Source organism: Ammospiza caudacuta, chromosome 18 (assembly GCF_027887145.1).
Source record: "Ammospiza caudacuta isolate bAmmCau1 chromosome 18, bAmmCau1.pri, whole genome shotgun sequence".
Lineage (NCBI taxonomy): Eukaryota > Metazoa > Chordata > Aves > Passeriformes > Passerellidae > Ammospiza > Ammospiza caudacuta.
The window spans coordinates 13865082-13884734 of NC_080610.1; the positions used below are offsets into that span (position 1 = coordinate 13865082).

A 19653-nucleotide genomic window follows, 5' to 3' on the forward strand; every position below is an offset into this window, starting at 1 on the left:
AACGGAGGGGAAAATGGAACATAACTGAGGGAAAACTCGGACAGCGGTGAGGGAATGAGCAGAGGGCAGCCACAGCCCACGGGGAGGTGTGTGTGGACACCCCTCTCCCGCCGGCCGTGCGCGGGGGCTGCCCCGTCCCCTCAGGAGGGAGAGGGCGGGCGGGCGGCGCCGAACGCGCTCCGTGCCGGGGAAGCGCCCGAGAACGCGCGGCCGGGACAGAGCTGGGGGGCCGGGGGAAGGGGAGGGCGCTGCCCGGCTCCCTCCCACCCTCTCCGGATAAATGAGCCGCCGGGAGGCGGCGGGCGGCGCAGGCTGTGGACGAGCGCGGCGCATCCCTGTCCCGTCCCCATCCCGTCCCCGCCGCGCCCAGCGCTCCCTGCCGGCGGGGCCGCCCCGGGCGCTGCCGCGCGTACTCGGCCGCGTCCCCGCGGGGCTGGGCGGGGGGATCGGGCTTCGCTTCCCTCCCCTGGGAACGCCTGAGGGCGGGGGCGGCCGGGCGGGCAGGGCCAGGGCCGGTGGAGGGGAGGCGGCCGGGACACCCCGGTCCGGCTGATGCTGGCGCTGCCCCGCGCAGCACCAGGCTCCGGCAGGCTGGTAGCGGCGGTCGGGACGCAGGAGGGGCCCCCCGGGCTCCCTTCCCCTTCCCTCCCTCCGCGGCGGGCGGCGCTGGAGGATTTTCTCCCGCCGCGGCCCCCTCGCTGTCCCCCAGACATGGTAGGTCACCTCCAGCTGCAAGGGATGGACGAGAGCCTGAAGGAGAAGAGCCGGGAAGGCTTGCTGGACAGTCCGGACTCGGGGCTGCCCCCCAGCCCCAGCCCCCCCTTCTACTCCCTGTCGCCCGGTGAGGGCCGAACAGGGGGCAGCGGCGGTGCGGACCCCCCGGCCCCGGGCCACCGGCGAGAGGCCAAGGACGGCAAAGTGGTAAGAGCCAAACCGGGCACCGGGCTCTGTCCCCTCCGGGCCCCGCGGGGGAAAGGCAGGAGGGCGCCTGTGACCACTGCCCGGGCACCGCTGGGCTGAGTTCCCCCCGCAGTGCCCCTCACCACCGAGGGCACTCCGGGCTGCCCGTGGCGGCTGCGGTCCGGTGTTGGCAGCGCCGCTGCTGTGCCAGGCAGGGCTTGGCCCGGTGCCGGGCAGGGGTTTTGGATACACTCACAGAGTGCTGGCAGCTTGGCTGGGTAAACTCTAATAACGGTGTGGGAGTGAAACCCCATGCCTGAACCAAGCTCCCCTGCCCACCTTCGGAAAAGTGTAGTTGTTTCTCGGTGACACTGCTCTGCCTGGTAGGTACAGGTTGGAGCTGCATTCATCCGGACCGAGGCAGGGGGGTCTGGCTCCCAGCCATCATTACGCCCTGGCATCCCGCATCTGGTTTGTGAGGAGCGTGCAGCCGCGTTTGCTGGAGCCGTGGCTGAAAGAGAGACAAAAGTGCCCTTTAGCTGGGCCAGGGTAGGGATGTGTGTCCGGGAACAGGGTCTGTCTGGGAAGGGCTGTGTGCCGCTGCCCTTGCTGGAGCCGGGCTTTGTGGCAGGAGCCTGTGTGAAAGGTTTGTCCGCTGGAGCCGGGGGTGGTGGTTTGTAAGCTCAGACAGCTGGCACAGCACAGCGGGTCTCGGTCAGCCTGATGCAGTGCCAGTGAAACGCTTGAATATGGGATCTGGGTAGATTTATTATCACTATTATTTTGCTTTATTTGTTTATTTCTATCCCTGAGCTATAAAACCTGTTTTTAAAACACAGCGTTCAGAGCATAAGCAATGGTGGTGGAGGTTTTTAAAGAATGATGAAAGTTCTTCCCCAGGGCTCTTTAAAATTTTTTTAAATATGTATAAAAGATGTTTGTAGGTGTATTCAACATGGTTAATTGGTTTAAAACTGCAGCACAAATCTTTCCATTAGAAAAATTTATCTACTTCTGGTTTAGTGACAATTTAGACTTCTTTCCCATAGAGACATTTTGCAATGACTCCTCACACCCTCGTGCACTTTCTCAAGTTCTGAGGCATTTTGAGCATATTACTGAAAACTGCCTTTTTACTCCTGAACATGCCAAAACCTTCCCCATGAACAATGACTCCTCACAGTGGAGAGGGTGTGAGGGTTTATTATGAAAGTCAAATCTCAAACCTGCTAATGCTGCAGTTCCTAATATGGAGCCTTACCTGCAGATGCCTGGGTATGTGCCATCTCAATGGGAGTGTTTATGTACAAGGTTACCCACACGTCTCTTGATTTGGCAGCATCAGGCTGTTCCTGAGTGTCTGTAAAATAAAATTGGGGAGGAAGGTGAGTGAAGGCTGCTGGAGCAAAAAACAGCAGGGCTGAAGGTGTCTGCAAAACTCTGTAATGGGGGTGTGACAGTCTCCGTTCCAGTCATATGACAGCTGGCCACCACACCATCCAAGAAAGTCTTTAGATATCGAAAAGAAAGAACATGAGAAAATTCATTTCAGTTCATGGGCTGTTAGGATTGAGACTTTTAGTGCTTGACTCCTACAGGGAAAAAAGTTATTCCTGTGATCTGTGTAAAGTAAAGTTTTTCAATTGTTTTGCTCATTAATGAACATTTTGGACACTTCAGAAAAGCTCACACTGTAGATGTTTCCAAATTCTGAATCACATTGCAAGGGCTCCTACTTAGAGTATGGGTTCCATACATTGGGAATGTATGGAATTCCATGCTCTTACCAGGTACAGAAGTTTGCAGGGATCCAAATGCTGAAACCAGTTGGACTGTGTTATTTGGAGTGGTGCTGGGCTCTGCTCTTTAACTCTGGTTCACTGCAAAATAATGAAGTAAATAGGAATTTTTACTCTATTTGACTACAGAGAATTTCACTTCCTCTCATTTCCACTGTGCATATACTGTACTTGCAGCTGATATTAAAGCAGGAAAAATATGAAGAGTATTGCTTGCTTCATACTTCTAAATTGCAGTGTCTAATTAGCTTTAATTTTGCCATTTTACAAGGGCTTGCAGATCTATGAGCAGTTATGCAACCCATGAATGTGCTTCTGTTTAAGTCTATTCCTCTGCTGTTCATCAGAGCATGCGGAATTGGCAAATCAATAATTGCAGCTATTTGCACCCCAAGAAATGCTGGTTTTAATCGCCTGTTATATTAGTGTTTGAACGTGACAGAGCCAGGAACACAACCTGCACTCTTTGTGTTGGAATACTATAAAACCATACATAACTCACCAACAGCCAAGGTTCTACTTTGTACAGTTACAATAAATTGCTGTCAGGTGAAGGAAACAGCATTCCAGATCTGAGTGAAGTATTTCATACTATTCTTTGCTGCACAACTATCAAACCACCACTCTGAACCCAGTTGCATTCTTCTGCAGTCAGCTATTTCCCTCCAACTTCACAAATATGTTACAAAATTTTTCTGCTTCGGGACAGACAGCCCTTCTTATGGAGACTGAAAGGAGATTGCATGCTCTTATCGAAGACTTTCTTGTGTGTAAAATCTGTGCTCTCTCTGCTCTGTGTTATTAACTGTGACTCTGAAAAAGTAAACTCTCTGCTCTTTAATAAGCACAACTTTGTTTCAAAGACAATGCACCATTTATTCACATTTAACCAGCCAATTTGGGAACAGCTTTGGGATCCAAGAAAATATGAAAGGCAATTTAGGGCCAGAGTCATAAATACCACAAGTTCAACACCATTTAGGGACTTTTTTTTTTTTTCATTTTACTTGTAGTGCAGGATAAATTGGCTTTTATTTCTTCAAATAAAGTCCATGTAGGGAATTTGTCAAGTGTTTTGTGCTTAAGTGCAAATATCCTAAGGAAAATAGAAGGTGACTTTTACCTCGTTCTGCCTTTTAAATCTGAAACATTATTAAATTGATTCTTATGACTTGGGTTACTGAATTCTCTAGACTGTGTCTGTAAAGCTGGGTCAAAAGGAACAGAAATACAACAAAATAAATCCTAATAATATGCACAAATAAGCAGTTGCTGAAAGCATGGGGAATGAAATGACATGAAAGTACCCATATCTGCTTAGAGTTTTCCCTGTTGCTCTTGCCCTGGGTTACTGATTGAGGCTAGAAGAACTGTTTTGGACTATGCTGAAATAAGTGCTTTGCATCCATCAGAGAACTCCTAATGGATATCAGGGGACATCAAGCTCACATTTGTCTGCAGAACTATCCATTGTGTGTTCTTGAAGCAGCAGATTTTATGTTCCTTCCCAGCAGTGAAAGGAGCTTTTGCCACTGCAAAAGTTCCTTTTACTTTGTAAGACTGAAGTGTTTGCGCACTCAACTTGCCTCAGTGAGCCCTGACTTCTGTGGGACTATATCCCATTGAATCAGCTGTGGGGATGAAGGGAATTTCTACTTACATTCAGCAGCAAGAATGACTCAGAATCACTCTTGGGTGGTGGGAGGAGATTCCAGCTTCATCTCAAGTATGGAGAAGGAGACCTTGTCCCTTGGCACAGCCTTCACAGACAACAGCGGGGTCCCAATAACGTGGTCCAAGTCAGCATTTGTGCCAACCCTGTTGGATTAATGGCTCATATTAAAAACCTCAAAAAAACATCTCTTCCTGACATGCAGCATTCATCCTGCACTGAAAATGCTTTAGGAATGGAGCAATATCTGTAGGGGCTGGGTGGGGAACATGGTCATCAAAGGTTTTCCATATGTAATTTCCATACCTGTCAGCACCTACCCTGAAAGCACACATGAGAGGGAGGCCCAGCACCCCGAGCTGAGCCAGCTTGCAGCCCACACACGAGGCAGGGACAGGGAACGTGACTCCCCAGGCCCTGTGGGTCCCGGCAGCTCTGGGGAAGCCCCAGGCTGGTGCAGGGAGCAGGGCACCCATCTGGCAGCACAGCAGGGTTTGCCTCAGGGCTTGTTGGCAGCCTGGCATCCTGACCCACTTCTGAGCCACTCCCACGGGACTGGATCCTGCAGGAATTCCTCCAGCTTCAGGTCCATGCCTGTGTCCTCTCCTGGCAAAGGCTAATCCCACCTGGCTGTTCCCTGTCCCTCAGCCACACCCAGTTCTGGATATGCACCCGCTCCTCTTCCTCCTTGATGGACAGGGCATGGCTCTGGGCCTCACTTGATGTGACAGATGTCCCTTCTGGGCAGATCAGGGAAACAGGCATGAGGATGTCATCATCTGCTCTGAAAAGTGTGGCTCTGATGAAAGACATTGAGGGTGATGTCTTCTAGCTGCTGAATTTCCATTGTGTCCCTACATAACCCTGTGGACAATAAGCAAAGTAGCACACATTTCCCACTTGAAATAAAAGAGGGAGATAAGCAGGAAGGATGTAATTCTTTGAAATAATAAACCCCTTCTTTCTACCTGAGCTTTGCATTTTCTGTTATCACCTCCCAATATAATCTCATCCGGCTCTGGTATAAATTACTCGTAATGTGCAATACGTGCAGATATTGGGAAAATAAATGGTCTGTTAAACAAATACTGCTTATCTTCTAGAGCAGAGAACGTAGATGTGTGTCAAATAACTCAGCCAGATCTTTCATTATAGCTGTAAATAACAGCTGAGTAAAGTGACATTTTCATGGACCTGACATGTTACCATAGTGGGAAAATGTGGTGAAAGATTTTGCTTATACCCTAGCTAAGTTAGGAGCTGGGAATTTGGGAAGCTGTATCCTGTTTGTAGCCCTGACACTTGGAAAGCTGTTTCCCCTTACAGTCCCTAGAGATCTAATGCCACATCTTAGTGCCTTCCGTATAATGACCATAGCAAAAGGAGTCAGTCAGTTCTGGTTCTTTGTGCTCTCTGGGGAAAGGTTTTGGGGGTTTATTTACTTCAAGTCTTGTTAATTTCCTTTGCTTTTTCTTGCTTTGCTGCCTGGAATTTGGCAGCTAAAGAACAGTCAATGCTGTCGATGAGCTGTAGATTGAATTCCATTCAGCAACCAATTTTATCTGTGTTTATCTATCTGCTACTTGCAAAAAGCAGAGTTTAGCTGCCCAGGCCGTTACATGCCTGAAAGGCATCAGAGTTAAGGCAAAGGGAAAAATGCAGCCAAACAAGAAAGCTCTTCAGCTTTTTAATACTACTGTAACTCTTTGCTGGTTGACACAAATTATGTACTAGAGAAGAAATAAAAATAAAAGCTCATTTACTGCCTAATATTCACCTTGGATCAAGTTGTAAACATGGGAGTCACTTTTTTGATATCTTTGGTATCTTTCATGTTGTGTTTTCAACCTTCCTTGCCAGACCCCTTCTGTCCTTAAAGATGCCAGGGTTGTGGTGTCTTTTGTGAAGCTGCACCTGGTAAGTGCCAGCACTGCTCCAGTTAGTGGGGACAGATGGGTCAGGTCCCCACTGCAGCGTTCCAGCACAGCAGCCCTTGGATAGACAGACCTCAACTATGGATCACTTATGGATAGCCTGGTCTGAAGTGATCTGGGCTTCTCCTCTTCACCAACAGTGACCCCCAGAAATGTGCATCAAGTTCTGTTCCCTGCCAGTCTGTCCATAGTGCAGGATAATATAGAAACCTACCTCATTTGTGGAGTGTCTGGAGATCACCAGGTGATTTCTAGAAAAAAGCCAGGGATCCTGATTTTCTCAAGGGAGCTCAGCAGTCCAGTGCTCCTCCTCTTTCAACCATTCCTGTGCAGAAAGAAAAAGAATCGAGTCAGGATTTTTTTGACAGGCAGGACATTTTTGGTTTTTTTTCCTTAAAGCAGATTGGAAGGAGTCGGTGTCAAACTCTTGCCAAAAAGCCAGCTTTTGACATGTGCCAAGCATATAACATTTCAGCCCCAAAGACAAATCTTCTGGAAAGCTCATATCCCGTGTTCCTTGCTTCCCAGCTCCAGGTGACTTGCAGGAGCCGACATTTCAGACCATTACTGGAGGGAAAACAAAATGTCACCTGAGGTGCCTCTCAGTGGCTGCTGTGTGAAACCTGTGGTTGCTGTTTAGTGACCCCTTCATGCTCTGCAAGCAAATCAGTTGCTGTTTGGTGAGCAGCCTGCAGGATCTTAGAGATCTCTATTTTTAGGCCATGATTTGTAAGTTATTTACATCTTCCATGTGCAGACTTCCAGGTTACTTCAAAGTTTCTGATCTACAGCAGCTCACAGAAGAGAGGCCTGAGTCTGTAATGGTCTCGACAGGCAGCAGAAGTCCTGGCTTTGGCCTGCCAGTGTTCTCAGTTGTTCCAGCTGTCTAAACTAAGCCAAGCCTGCAAGTCTGAAGTTGGTGCTCATCCATAGCGTATGAAATGCCTTTTGCCACCCTTCCCTGCCCAGAGCAAGGTTAACTGTAACCCCCAATGGAAATAGTCTCATCACACCCCATCCAGCACTAACCTGGAGAACACTTAATCCTGCTCTCACCGAGTTCAGCAGATTTTTGACTCTGATTGATGTCAGTCGTGCATGCCACCACCTCTGTTTCTCCGTGCGCTCTGGTGGTGTTTCTGCAGCGTGTTCTTGTTTCCTGTTCCCTGCTGTGGGACTTGAGCTCTGCGCAGACAGCGATTGCCGCCGTGCCCACGCTCTGACCGAGCAGCACCCCAGCGCTCAGGGGGCTGGGAAGGCTTTTCCCATGCACACACTGGGGGCCAGATGCCCCAGCAATGTTCCTGCTAGGCCACGGGAAAGACTTCATAACATCTCCTGCATCCTGGGGATGTTTGGAGCACACTTAGTGTCAGCATTTGTTAGCAAGAAGTGTGAAGGCTTGTTTGCCTGGAAGCACTTCTTGGAAACTGCTTCTTTAAAGGAGGGACACACATCCCCAGCCTTGTTTCCTTCACCAGTTCAAGCAATCTGCATCCCTCTGCAGGTGAACCCCCAAGGGGAGCCTGCCTGCTGTTCACAAAGCTCATGACCATGTGCAAATGGTGTTTGACGCCTGCACCCAAAGGAACCTCTTCTTATGTAGAGAATGTCTTTAGAAAGAGCTCTGGCCTTGTGCAGACTGTTACAAGCTGGACATCTGCACCCTTGTGAACTGAGGCTTGTCTGATGTAAACAATTCACATTTCAGAAGCAAAGAGCTTTATTTACGACCAGAAAGGCTGCCCTTGCCCTCCCCTGTCAAGAGTGTTGAAAGCAATTCAGGAATGAACTTTGCCTTTTGGCCAGTGTTTGCTAGGGAGAGTGAACATATATTTTTTTTTCTTTTTTCCCCCTATAACTATGCAGATACTGTTCTGTTTTGACAATGGAACAGTATTCAATCAAAAAGAGGGGTTGGCCATTTTACTTAATAGTACAACTTTACACAGTTGTAAAGTGCAGGGAAATTTCAGTATGAAAAGAAGAAACAGCTTTGTGGCTTTGGGACACGGAATTAAGTGGCTTGGCAAATTCAGATGGAGCAGTGACATTTTTTGCTGTAGCCTGAGGCAGAAGGCCCAAACCAGCAGAGGAAAGCAGACCTCAGCTAGCCATCTACAGACAGCACAGAGGCTGCCAGCCATCCCCTTTAAAGAGATCCTGTGTCCCTGTGCGTCATAAATATCTGCTGACAGAAAAGCTGTGGCAGAGACTGAAACCTGCAGTGACATTTTTCCAGGAGGGCAGGATTAGGCTGAATTAGCTGCTGGGTTTGGTCCAGGCACCAGACACAGGATCCCCATATGTGGGAACTGGTGTTTAAGAGCATTCAGTATAGAGAAGTGGGATTAGTCATTTCTGTGGTGGGCAGAGGAGCCTAGGCTGGTCTGTGACAATTTGTCAGAGTAAGTAAGTTCACATTGCAGTTAGTCTTAAAAATCCAGTTTTTGGTGTCATGAATTGGAGCTGCTCCATTCGTTATAAAGTGCTGGCTTGTAACTGGCTTCCTGCATTGCAGAGGCCACAAGGTGCCCCAGTGTCTCACCCCACCCTCAGTTTTATGGTTAACAAGAATGTCCTTTGGAGCACAAGAGCCATTTTTGGCATGGAGACTTTGGGAACAGCAAGTCTATCACTTCCTCTGCTGGATTGTTTCAAGGGAAACATGATTTTATGTACATATTTGTATGTATATCTTTAAAAATACATGTATATGTCTCACTTCAGTAAACCTACATGCTTCAAGTCAGCAGCCTTAGGCCCTGTCGCTGTGTTAGGTCAGACATGGAGCACTTCTCCATGCTGACACATTTTGAGTTTTTTAAGACTTGTTAATTCCTATCAGTAAAGGCAATATCAGGGCTAAAGAAAACTGGAAAACAATTGCAATTCCTATGAGGAACAAGAAAGGAAGAAGGAAAGGCAAGGTTAAATTTCAACAAACAGATACTGCAGCAAGAAGTGACAGAGATGTGGGCCCAGTCACGTACCTGGGAGGTGTGCTGGGGCAGGGGGAGGTGTTGGTTGGTGAGGACAGTCCAGGTGTTCTGTTAGGCTGCTCAACTGCCAGCCACAGCACGTTATGAACTGTGCCAGCCCCATCTGTTGTGTTCCAACACTTGCTGTGCTCTCCTTCCCTGCAGATGCCTTATCTGCTCCTGAACCCATCCATGCCAGAGATAAGGCCGCGAATGTACCCGGTGTTTTTTGGAGAAAGCATTGAGGTCAACCCTGAGCCCGTGCAGGAAATCAGGTACAGATGGGATTGGGTGGGTAGATGGGGATTTCTGTCTTTTTGCTGGTGCTTCTGCCAAAAATTAAAATGTGTTTACAAATGGGAGTCATGGTTTTTTTGATGGAAAGGGAAGGACAGGTGGGAGGGTAATTCCTGAATTAAAGCCACTGACAGCAACACAAGCAGAGAGGAGGAGGAGGCAAGAACTGGAGGGAGGTTTTAACAGAAGGCAGTTTTCCTTCCAAGGCCAGCTAAAATCCAAGGCTATGAGAGAAAACCATTACCATCTGTGGGCTTGATGGCCTCCACTAAGTAATCTGATGGTCCTCATACTGTTCCCAGATGACTTGTATCTTCAGAAGAAGCAACACCCTTCTAATTGGCACCCGTTTTTGTTCACTCTTGCCACAGAGAAACCAGCATTAGACAGCCCACAGAGACTGAGCTCTTCTGTGTGAGGAGATGGTCCCTCAAGCCAGTGATGGAGATGTTCTGCCCTCCTGTGGGGCTGGTGTTGTGGCCATGGATAAATGTTGGTCTTTGCTCTTCATTTGCTCTTTTGCTGATGTGGGATGTATCCTGCAAACAGCATGGAGCACTTACACACAGCTTGGGTCAGGGACAGTGGGAGGACTGTAAACCCCCTCAGCCCATGCAAAAGTCTCTCTGGAAATGTACCCCAGTAAATCTTTGCTGGCTGAGGAACTGCCAGCGGGCATGTTTTTATGGTGATTACATCGGAGTCTTCTTTTTATGTGTGCTGAATGACTTGCTTACACCCTAGCTGTGCAAAATACATTACAGCAGCTCAGATTACAGGCGGTGCACAATCAGTCAGCCCCCCTCTGGGTGGAGGTAATGACAAGCACACACCCAGCTTTTAATCTTTTCTACGTGGAACTGCACATTCCTTGGCTGCTGATTGTTGGAGGAGCGTTTGGGGAGCGGGGAAAATCAGTGGAAGTCCTGTTCCCCATGGCTAGGAATTCCAGGAAAAGCCCTTTTTCTGACCCGGTGTCTGTACATCCTTTCTGGATGGCTGCAGAAAAAAGGCAGGGTCATGGTATCCTACCTTGTGTGGTTCTTCATCTGTTGGCATTTCAGGTGGCCAGTTCCTTTGAGACCAGTGGCTTGAGCAGCCATAGCCCACAATATCCCTTTGGTTTTCCTGCTCTTTCAGCATTGCTTGGATTTTTGGTAGGCTCCAACAAGCATCCTCACCCCTCCCAGCACTCAGATTTTAGCTGGTTTGGGCATTTTTGTGCAATGAAGAAAGAAAAGACAGCCTTGATGGCTCAACAGGTCCATTACAGGTTGTCTGCCTCCAGTGTAGGTAGCTCTTAGGGCTGAGCTGAGGCTGCAGTGGGACCCTTGGAGAAAACCAGAGGAAGAAGAGTTGTTGCTTGGAGCCTCTGCAGCAAGGTGTTTTCTGCTCTGGTTCTGCTACATTGCAGAAATGCTGAGATGGATTCACAGCAAGGAGGGTGTTCCAACAAGATTCCCCAGCAGGACGGAGTCCTCTTGGCTTTGGGTTGTAGAGTTGGCCCCTCCCCAGTGTCTGTGCAGTACAAGGTGATAAATGCTGCCAGCTTCAGAGGGTTAGAGAGGATTCCTGCCTGTCTGGCCTCCTTTGCTGCCTGGGCTGTGCTCCTGATCCCTTGCTGTCCTCCATAGATGCAATTCTGAGGTGAAGTACGACTCGGAGAAGCACTACCGGGACGACATCTTCTACGGCCCCATCCCCACGGTCACCACCTACAGCGAGACCATCATCGCCGCTCCCAACTGCACCTGGCGCAACTACAAGTCCCAGCTGATCTTCGAGCCCCGCCAGAAGCCGGTGAGGTTTCAGAGCACGACCATCATTTTCCCTAAGCGTGCCAAGAACATTTACCGGACCACCCTCAACTACAGCTTGGGCTGTGCCAAGCGCTGGTTCGCTTCCAGCGTGCAGCTGGAACTGTGTGAGGAAACCAGCCCGTGCGTCATGTACAGCGAGACCCTCTGATCCGTGCGACCCCGCCGGGGCACGGCCTGCACGGGGCTCTGGCTGCGCCTTGCCTGGTGGCAACTGAACATTCACGGCCGGAGAGCAGCTCTCCAGGCTTGCAGGGCACAGGATGGTTTTGATCAGTGAGAGGCTGGCTTGTGTTTTGCGACGTTCCTGACATTCATGATCTGGGTTTTATTTTTGGGTTGTTTGTTTTGGTTTTTTTTTCTCCGAGCGTATCTATTTTTGGCTTGTGTTTAGATGAAATCAAGATGACAAAGGACCCTGTTACCCATTGCAGAGTGATGCCTTATGAGCTCTGTAGGTCTTGTCTAGCACATAGGTGAGAGTCATTGTAAGCTTCAGAGCTATTTTGGTCTCTGCAAAGGGAAGACCAACTGCAGAGTCAGCGTCTGTTCGGCCCAGCACACACCAGGCCCGATCTCTTTGAGAGCTGAAATGCAGAGGAGGTGGTTATTTGTACCAGTACATCACAGCTTGCTCCAACAGCTCCTCTCAGTGAGAGCTGCCCTATTACAGCACCACAGTCACCTCACTTCCTGAGAGGAGTGGAGACTGTCACCCCAAGAAAAAGAGGATTTAAACAGGTCTCCCAGCTCTTGCTAGCAGCTGGATGTTTGTGTCCCATAGCAAAGCACAGCACAACCAGGAGATGGGAGGAAGGCCTGCTGTGATGCATAGACACATCTTTTGTGAGCCCAGCCAGGAGCAAGGAGGGAGACTGAGGAAAGTGAACAGCTGAAGGACTAGTTTCTAAAAGTGACTGAGAGATTTAGGAGCCCAATGCCCTTCTATCAAAAGTATTGCCATACCAAGTGTACCATGCTGTTCACTGCCTCCAACGCCTAATTAAGGGATCTGTATGCACTTGCAGCCCTTCTGAGTTTCAGGGTGTGGCTGTATTGCAGAGAGGAGTGTAGAGCAGAAAGTTCCCTGGTTTCTTTGCAGCCAGGGCAGGGTTAACTCACCCTCTCAATAGTTTCCATATTTGTGGCATGGGCAGCTTTTCTGCCTGTAGAGGAGCAGCCAAACTTTCTCAGTGTAGAGCTTGAAGGATTGAAGAGCCCAAATCCATCTGGGTTTTCCTTACTCAGCCAGGCTGTAGCACTAAAAACAGCAACTCCACAAACAGCTGAACTGTCTCTGCAACAGGACCAAGGAACAGTGAGCAGGAGTCAGTGCAACCATCCTAGGGTAAAACATTCCCCAGTCATGAGTCCCATCTCCTGCTTTATCTTCACTTCGGTCTCTTGATGAAAATCTGCAAGAGCCTGGATTCCCACAAACATATAACTTTGAAAATAGCATGGAATTGTCTCCAAAAATCTTACCAAGAATTTTTGCATGCTGCTCCGACTTAGAAATAACCACACAGCTCCGGAAATTAATTTCCAGCTTTCTCTCTTCTAAACTTTCCATTTTGTTCCTGACTTGCTGTGAGTCTGATGGAGTTATTTCAGAACACAGCTGAGCAGCCAAGTCAGAAAGCCCATTAACAATGTCAACAAGACGTAGCTGATTGCCCAGAACAGTTGACGCACAAACCCGCTGAGATTTAAAAAAAAAAAAGTCTGAGAAATTTGAAAAAATAATAAAATTAGTGACTTTTAAAGATGCTTTTTCCATCAGTTTCAAAAAGCAGTTGGTAAATGTGACCAGAACTGTGACCTTTATGAAACAGAGTTCTCTTGTTTAAAATGTAGCACAGTTTTTCCACCAGAGGTAAATATAAAGTCTTTAAATACAAACTTCAATCCTGACAGCTGGAGCATCGTTAGTGCTGAAAGATGTGTGTTATGGCAGTGCTGAACTCTTCCTGCCCACTGGGAGTTAAGGCTTGGTAGGAAGAACCCCTCAAAGGATTTCCAAGGCTTCCACCTACTGTTGAATCCTTTACAGCAGCACAAACAAGGACTATATTTGTTAGTGGTCAGATTCTGCTGTCACTGTCTGTCAGCATCAAAGCCTGGAAAAGCAGCATCTGCCTCCAGAGGGATTATTATGCCTGAAGCAACCCTTCTCCCCAGGGCTCCAGCAAACAGAGCTGGCTTAGGCAGCAGGGAGTTGGTGCCTGGATGAACATGGCCCCAGTGCAGTGAGGTTGGTGATGAACTTACTTGGTGCTTCATCTTTGGGTCTGTCCTGTTGGCCACGTGCTGCTGATGGGCCTTGGGAGCAGGGGAGATACCCCTGTGCCACATGGAGGGCTCAGTGCCTGCATCCCTGAGGGTCTGTGCCAAGGGCAGGGTCCCAGGCTGACAGTAGGGCCATCCAGGTCCAAAAGCAAGGCCAAACTCACACCCAGGAGATCCCTGCATGATGACAGAGGGGACTGATGGAGACAGGCTGACCTCAGAGCCTCTCCCTGGTCTGACCACACATCAGGCTTTGCCCCTTTGAACAGCTGGATTATGCCCCTGCTTTGAGCACAAAGCTGCTGTTCTTGAACATGGTGGTCTTTGAGCAGGACAGCTTTTCCTGAGAAAAACTCCTTTCTTCATGACTGGCTGCAGGTTTCTGCCCACTCTGCCCACTGTTAGTTCTGTTTCCTAAATATCAGCTGCAGCAGTAAAAGAAAATTCAAGGCAAGCCAAAAAAACCCAGTGTGCAAATACAAATCCAGCAGAGAGACTGAACCTCAACCTGGACTTTTACCTCACAGGGAGAGGGGCTGCTGAGGCAAAGTCTCACAGGTGGATGTGACCCCAGGAGGGTGCAGTGGAGGGCTGCATCCTTGGCACTGGAGGGTCCCACACACCCAGCCCAGGCCTCTTTGAAGCTTCTTGCTTTGTTTTCTCTGCAAATACACCATAAGTGACCTAACATGCTCCTGCTCCTTTGAGTTTAAGCAGCTTTTCTGGTTTTGCCATGTAGGGGGAAAAAAAAGATAGAAAGCAGCTTGGGTTTCTAGGCTGCTGAGCACATTCTGAGCTGTGTAGCCATGGTGGCTGTGGTGGGACTGTCACCCTGGACCAATCCAAACTGGGACATTGCCAAGTGCCTGAGATCTGGAGAAATTTTTGAAAAATCCCTTCTTATATGGTATCTGCCATGGGCCCATCACAAGCTGATTTTCTGTCAGCAAAGGCTGGTGTTGGAAAGGGACTCTGTTTTTCCTGAGGTCAAGGAAACCACAGAGGCTCAAGTCCTCACATCCCAGACTCCTGCCCACTCTGTCCCTGCTGCTCCCATCCCTGTGGCTGGGTTAGGCAGTGCTAGAAAAGCCAAAGTTCATCTTACTCATGACTGGAAAAGTGATGACTGTTTTTGTTTTGCTTAAACACCAGAAACTGAATTGTCTTTTTGTGTTGCCAATGAAGAATCATTCTGGGCAGCCAAGAAGTGCCTTGTGCCATACCTGTAGTGTGGTTGTACATCTGAAAGGAACAATTAGTCCCACTAGGGAGGTGCTTTTCTTTTAAATGGAGTGTTGTTGATCTCAGCCAACAGATGTTTGTTCCTATATGTTTCTCAAAGATACAAATGATAAATTTAGACCATGGAAATGTGAGTTTCCTTGAACAGCTGGGACTGTGGCTACACCATTTCCCCCCAGGTTCCTGATGTGCATGTTGCCCACAGCTCTGCAAGCCTGATGGGTAAAGTCAGACACTGCCTTTATCTTTTTTGATGAGGGGAAGATTGGTTTTTTTTTTCAATATGGAAGTTCCCTATCTCAAAGGTGGGGAGTCTCTCCCATCTCTCCCTATGATTCTTTTGCCCTGGAATACAACAGAGTGTGCTCCTGTCTGGCCTGCCTGCATTGCTGTCATTGCATTTGGGGCCAAAAAGATGAAACCCTAACTAAATATTGAACTTATAGAAGCTGTGGAATATGTTGCACAAACTGCAGAGAACAACTTTGACCAAAAGTTTACTGCTTGTCTTTATAGTTTGTCTTTTTCTTTTTTTTTTTTTTTTCCTTCCTAAGCCAGCTCTACTTTCCTCAATGTGAAATACAGACAGGTTTGCACCCTGGGTGCACACTTTCTGGGACTGTTAAAATGGTGTTTGGGTGTTGATAGCAGTGTTTGAGTGAGCTGCTGGTCAGAGAAGTGAATGCTATTTACTATTTATGTTGAGTGTGTCTTAAAAAAAAATGGGAAAGGTCACCAGAGGGCTAATGAGCAAAAAAGACTTTGTGGAGACTTTAAACTGAAGACTAAAGACTGTGTGAGACTGACATAGAAGTGAACGGTTCTGTGTGTGAACACTGTGATCTAGGATATTTAGCCATTGTGGTTTTAACCTGCCTCTTTTCCTGTAGGAAAAGGCATCTTTGCCTTTTTTAGAGCTGAAACAAAATCAGATCCATCCTCTGCCACAGTCACTCAGCCCTGCTGCAGCCTGTGAGCATCAGCATTCCCCAGGCTCACGAGGTGCTTTCTGAGCATCAATCAAACAGGCACAGAGCTGTGCCTCTGTGAGACGGGGGAATGCTTTGGAGGGATGATGCATCTTCTTGGGGGATATTCAGATTTTTATTGCCAGATAAAGTCTGCTCCCTGAGGATCACCTGATCACTTACAAATTGATCTGTTCTAAACAGCTCCCCTAAAGCTCTATAACCAGTGGATTTTATAAGTCTTGGGAGGCACTAATTCTTTTTCAGATACTGTAATGGCCATCAGAATGAGCAAAGTATCTTATCATATGAATTGTGACCTGAGGATGGGATTGAAAGGTGTCTGAAGGTTAGAGAAGGAAGAAGAGAACTTAAAAGTGGTGGAAATGCATAAGGATGTGTCATATTTTTATTTTTGTAAGTCTGATTCTCTAAGTGCTTGTAAAGTACTTTACTGTTGTATATGTGGTGATGCAGTAGCTCACAATATCCTTTTATTTTTGTATATTCCTTCCTCCACCATAATCCCTTTCTGTTCAACTCATAGAGAGTAATTTAAGAAGACAAAATTTATATATCATAATAAAATGCTCAAACCCTCATGCTGATGTGTGCAGAGTTTCCTTCCTCTTCCATATCCCTTGGTGCCTAATGCCCCTTTTCTGTTTCTGGTGTATCTGTCCCTTTCTGCGTATTTCAGCCCAGCTCCCATGGATGGGTGGCTGTGGCACAGTCAGTGCTGTGATGTGCAAACTCTGCTCTGTGTGCCCAGGGGAAGCTGAAAAGAGGCAGTTTTACCTTTCAGGATTTCCCTGGTTGTCAGTTTGACCATTTCTTCACTCTAAATTTCCCTCTCCAGCTTCATCTTGTACCCAGCTATGAAGCCCTGGTGTTGGATCTAGATAATTCCTCTCACAGCTTTTCCACGGCCTCCAAGGGCAGGAAGAACCCACACAGTGCTTATTTCATATCCAGGTATCCACATTCCAGGCACTCTTGGGATCCCTCCCATGTCCTGGCTTCCCAAATCCCAGTGGTGGATGAGTGCCCTGGGGCTGAAGCCCTGCCTGGCCATGAAGGGCATTTCAAAGCGTGGCTGTAAATGCCTCAGGCTCACCAGCCAGCCCTCAGTAGAACACTCCTTTGTCTTCCAAGACCCAAGATGTCTGCAGGGAGAATCTGACACTAATCCTTATGGAAAAATCAGTGGATTTATAGGGATGAAGTCAATAGGCTTGGATGAAAAGGGCTGTAAAACTCTAAGGAATGGGAAGGAGAAGCAAAGCCATGTTATGCAAGAATTTGCTTCAGCTGCAGCGCAAGTGCCCGTGTCCTCATCCCAAGCCTCTGACAGAAATTATGGCTGAACTGCTCCTAGGATGAAGGATGGAGACAAGCTCATGGCTGAGAACCTGAGGAAACACAACTTGGAGAAGGCAGGGGCTGTGCAGGCCGGGTGAGCTCACTGGCTGACACCCAAATGCCAGATGAAGGACATGTGCGTCCACTCCTGCTATTTAAATAAAACCATAAAATGTGAGTGCTGTCCAATGAAGATTCCTGAGGTGGCAGCTAAAGCCTCAGCAGCAAAAGCAGTATTAGATGCAGGATATGTGTTTTGGCAAGTGTGCTCAGATGAGCTAACCCCTAAGCTAGTGGCTTTTACTGTGCTAGTTGGATGTTGTAAATTTAAGCAGATGATGCTTGGTATTAGTTTTGCTCCTGGGATATTTCAGAGAGTAATTGCACATATCTCTGAGGGATTACAAGGTGCTGAAGTTATAATGGATGGACTTTGAATTTAAACTAGATGCCTTTAGGAACAGAAGGAAAGGTTTAGGCTGGTTTTACAGACAGCAAGAATGCTGAATATAAAATGCCAAAAGCCTCACCTAAAAGAATTTGCTGATTATGGGCAGCTACAAATTAAATAATAATAAAACTCCACATGGCTGGGGTCCCTATTCCACTCAACAAAGCAGAGCTGTAAGGAAACAATAGATGCCTTCATCAAATTTCATTCCACAGCTATTTACAGTTAACAAACAATGGAAAGATTTGCTAGAGAAAGACCCTTACCTGATCCTGGAGCAGTAAAAACGTCCCCCTGCTGCCAAACCATCAGTCCAAATACCATGTGTGAGACCTTAGGCTGGGTCTGTGCTCTCCATCAGCAGATGGCAACGGCACAGCCTGGACCTGCAGGAGTGTCTTTGGAAGTTCTAGGCAATGCCAAGCAGCTGGAGCTTATATTGTCCTCAAAAATGTCAGGAATCTCTTGCAGTGTGAAGGAGTCACCAGAAGCATGCCTGGAGTGACGGCCACCTATAGGAACGGTCTCCTCTGGAACAGGGCACTGAACTGTCACTTAAGGCAGCTCTGTGGGGAGACTGGAATGGAAGACTGTCACAGCAGATCCATCTCTGTCCCCTGAGCTGACCCTGTGGCTTCACAACTGCCTCCCCCAGAAACCATTCCAGGATGGCTGAACCACCTGGGGTGCTTCAGATGCAGCTCTGCAGCCTCCTGGTGTCCCATGTGTCAGGTTCAGTGCCCCAGGGGCACCTTGGCCTCAGCAGCTGAGCCCCCAGGGTGGCTGCATGGGGCCTCTGGGTGCTTGGCAGGGTGGCAGGATGGTGACTTCCAAGGCTGGCACTGTCAACAGTGTCTGCCCAGCCATGGGACGTGGATCCAGTTCTGGTTTCCATCCCATTCCATCCCAGTGGGAGCAATTCCCACTGCAGATGCAGCCCCTGCCAATCCTCCACAGACTGGCAGGAGCGTGGCTTGGCCCCAGACTGCCCAGCCCCAGCTCTGTTTCTAAATGCCTGGAGCAGTGACACTGCAGAGGAGCAAGGACCTGCCCCAGGCCGTGCATCTTCTGCCAAAGCACTGAGTCTCCTGCTGCTGGCAGCAAGCCCAGCCACAGCAGGGAAATTAATGCAGGAATGGCTTGTTCTCAAGCAGGATAAAGGGTCCTGGAATTGCTTTTTTGGGGTGTAAGGAGGGAGTTTTATGGGCTCTATTTTCTGCTTCTAATAATGATATTTGATCTAAACAGTTCCACGCCTTGGAGTCCATGGCAGATGGGGAGTTCACATCTACGAGGATGAAAATGCTCATCCTGCCAAGCCTTTGATTCTCATCGTATCCTTCCTACCCTGCAAACAGGCGGACAGCACATTTCTAGCATAAAAATATCCTCCTCTCCAGCTAACCACCTCCAGATTCCCTTCCTGAGCCTGTTCTGAGCCTGGTGATTAGACATTTCTATATACATAAACATTCAGATCATCTCCCCAAGGTTCTTCCTGTCTCACAAGCAAATCCTGAGACCAGCAACTATTTGCAGCTCCTTGAAATACAAAAGGGCTCCTTTCAAGTTATCTGCTGTGGTTGGGGCTCTCCATGCCCCTCTGCCCAGGGCTCCTGGCTGCATCCTCCTATCCCAGGACATTGAAATCCCCATCACTCCTTCTCTGGAGACCAAACTGCTCCAAACACCCCGTGTTGATGGCCAAGGGACTGTGTAGACTGGGGAACATTTTGGGCTGGGATGCAGCATGGAGTGCCTGGGCAGAGGTAACTTGCAGAGGGAGTTGCAGACCCACACCAAAACCCACACAAAGCAGTGGAGGAATGAACAACAGACACACACGCGTGTGCAAGCTGCTTTCTCTTTGATGGAGGATTGTGGAAACATTACCTTCCCCTGGGGCTTTGCAGTGAAATAACCTGATTATTCATGAACCAG

General features: G+C 48.3%; 1 protein-coding gene across 2 annotated transcripts; it reads left to right on the plus strand.

The window, feature by feature from the left end:
• The first annotated feature begins 552 nt into the window (after nt 1-552).
• RFLNA (refilin A) lies at nt 553-11551 on the plus strand. Of its 2 annotated transcripts, none has more exons than XM_058816913.1 (3): nt 553-921; nt 9452-9561; nt 11218-11551. In XM_058816913.1, the coding sequence occupies exons 1-3, from the start codon at nt 553-555 to the stop codon at nt 11549-11551; spliced, it is 813 nt and encodes a 270-aa protein (XP_058672896.1). The 2 variants fall into 2 exon arrangements, with proteins under 2 accessions (XP_058672896.1, XP_058672897.1); XM_058816914.1 differs by having other exon boundaries at nt 712-903.
• The last annotated feature ends 8102 nt before the right edge of the window (nt 11552-19653 follow it).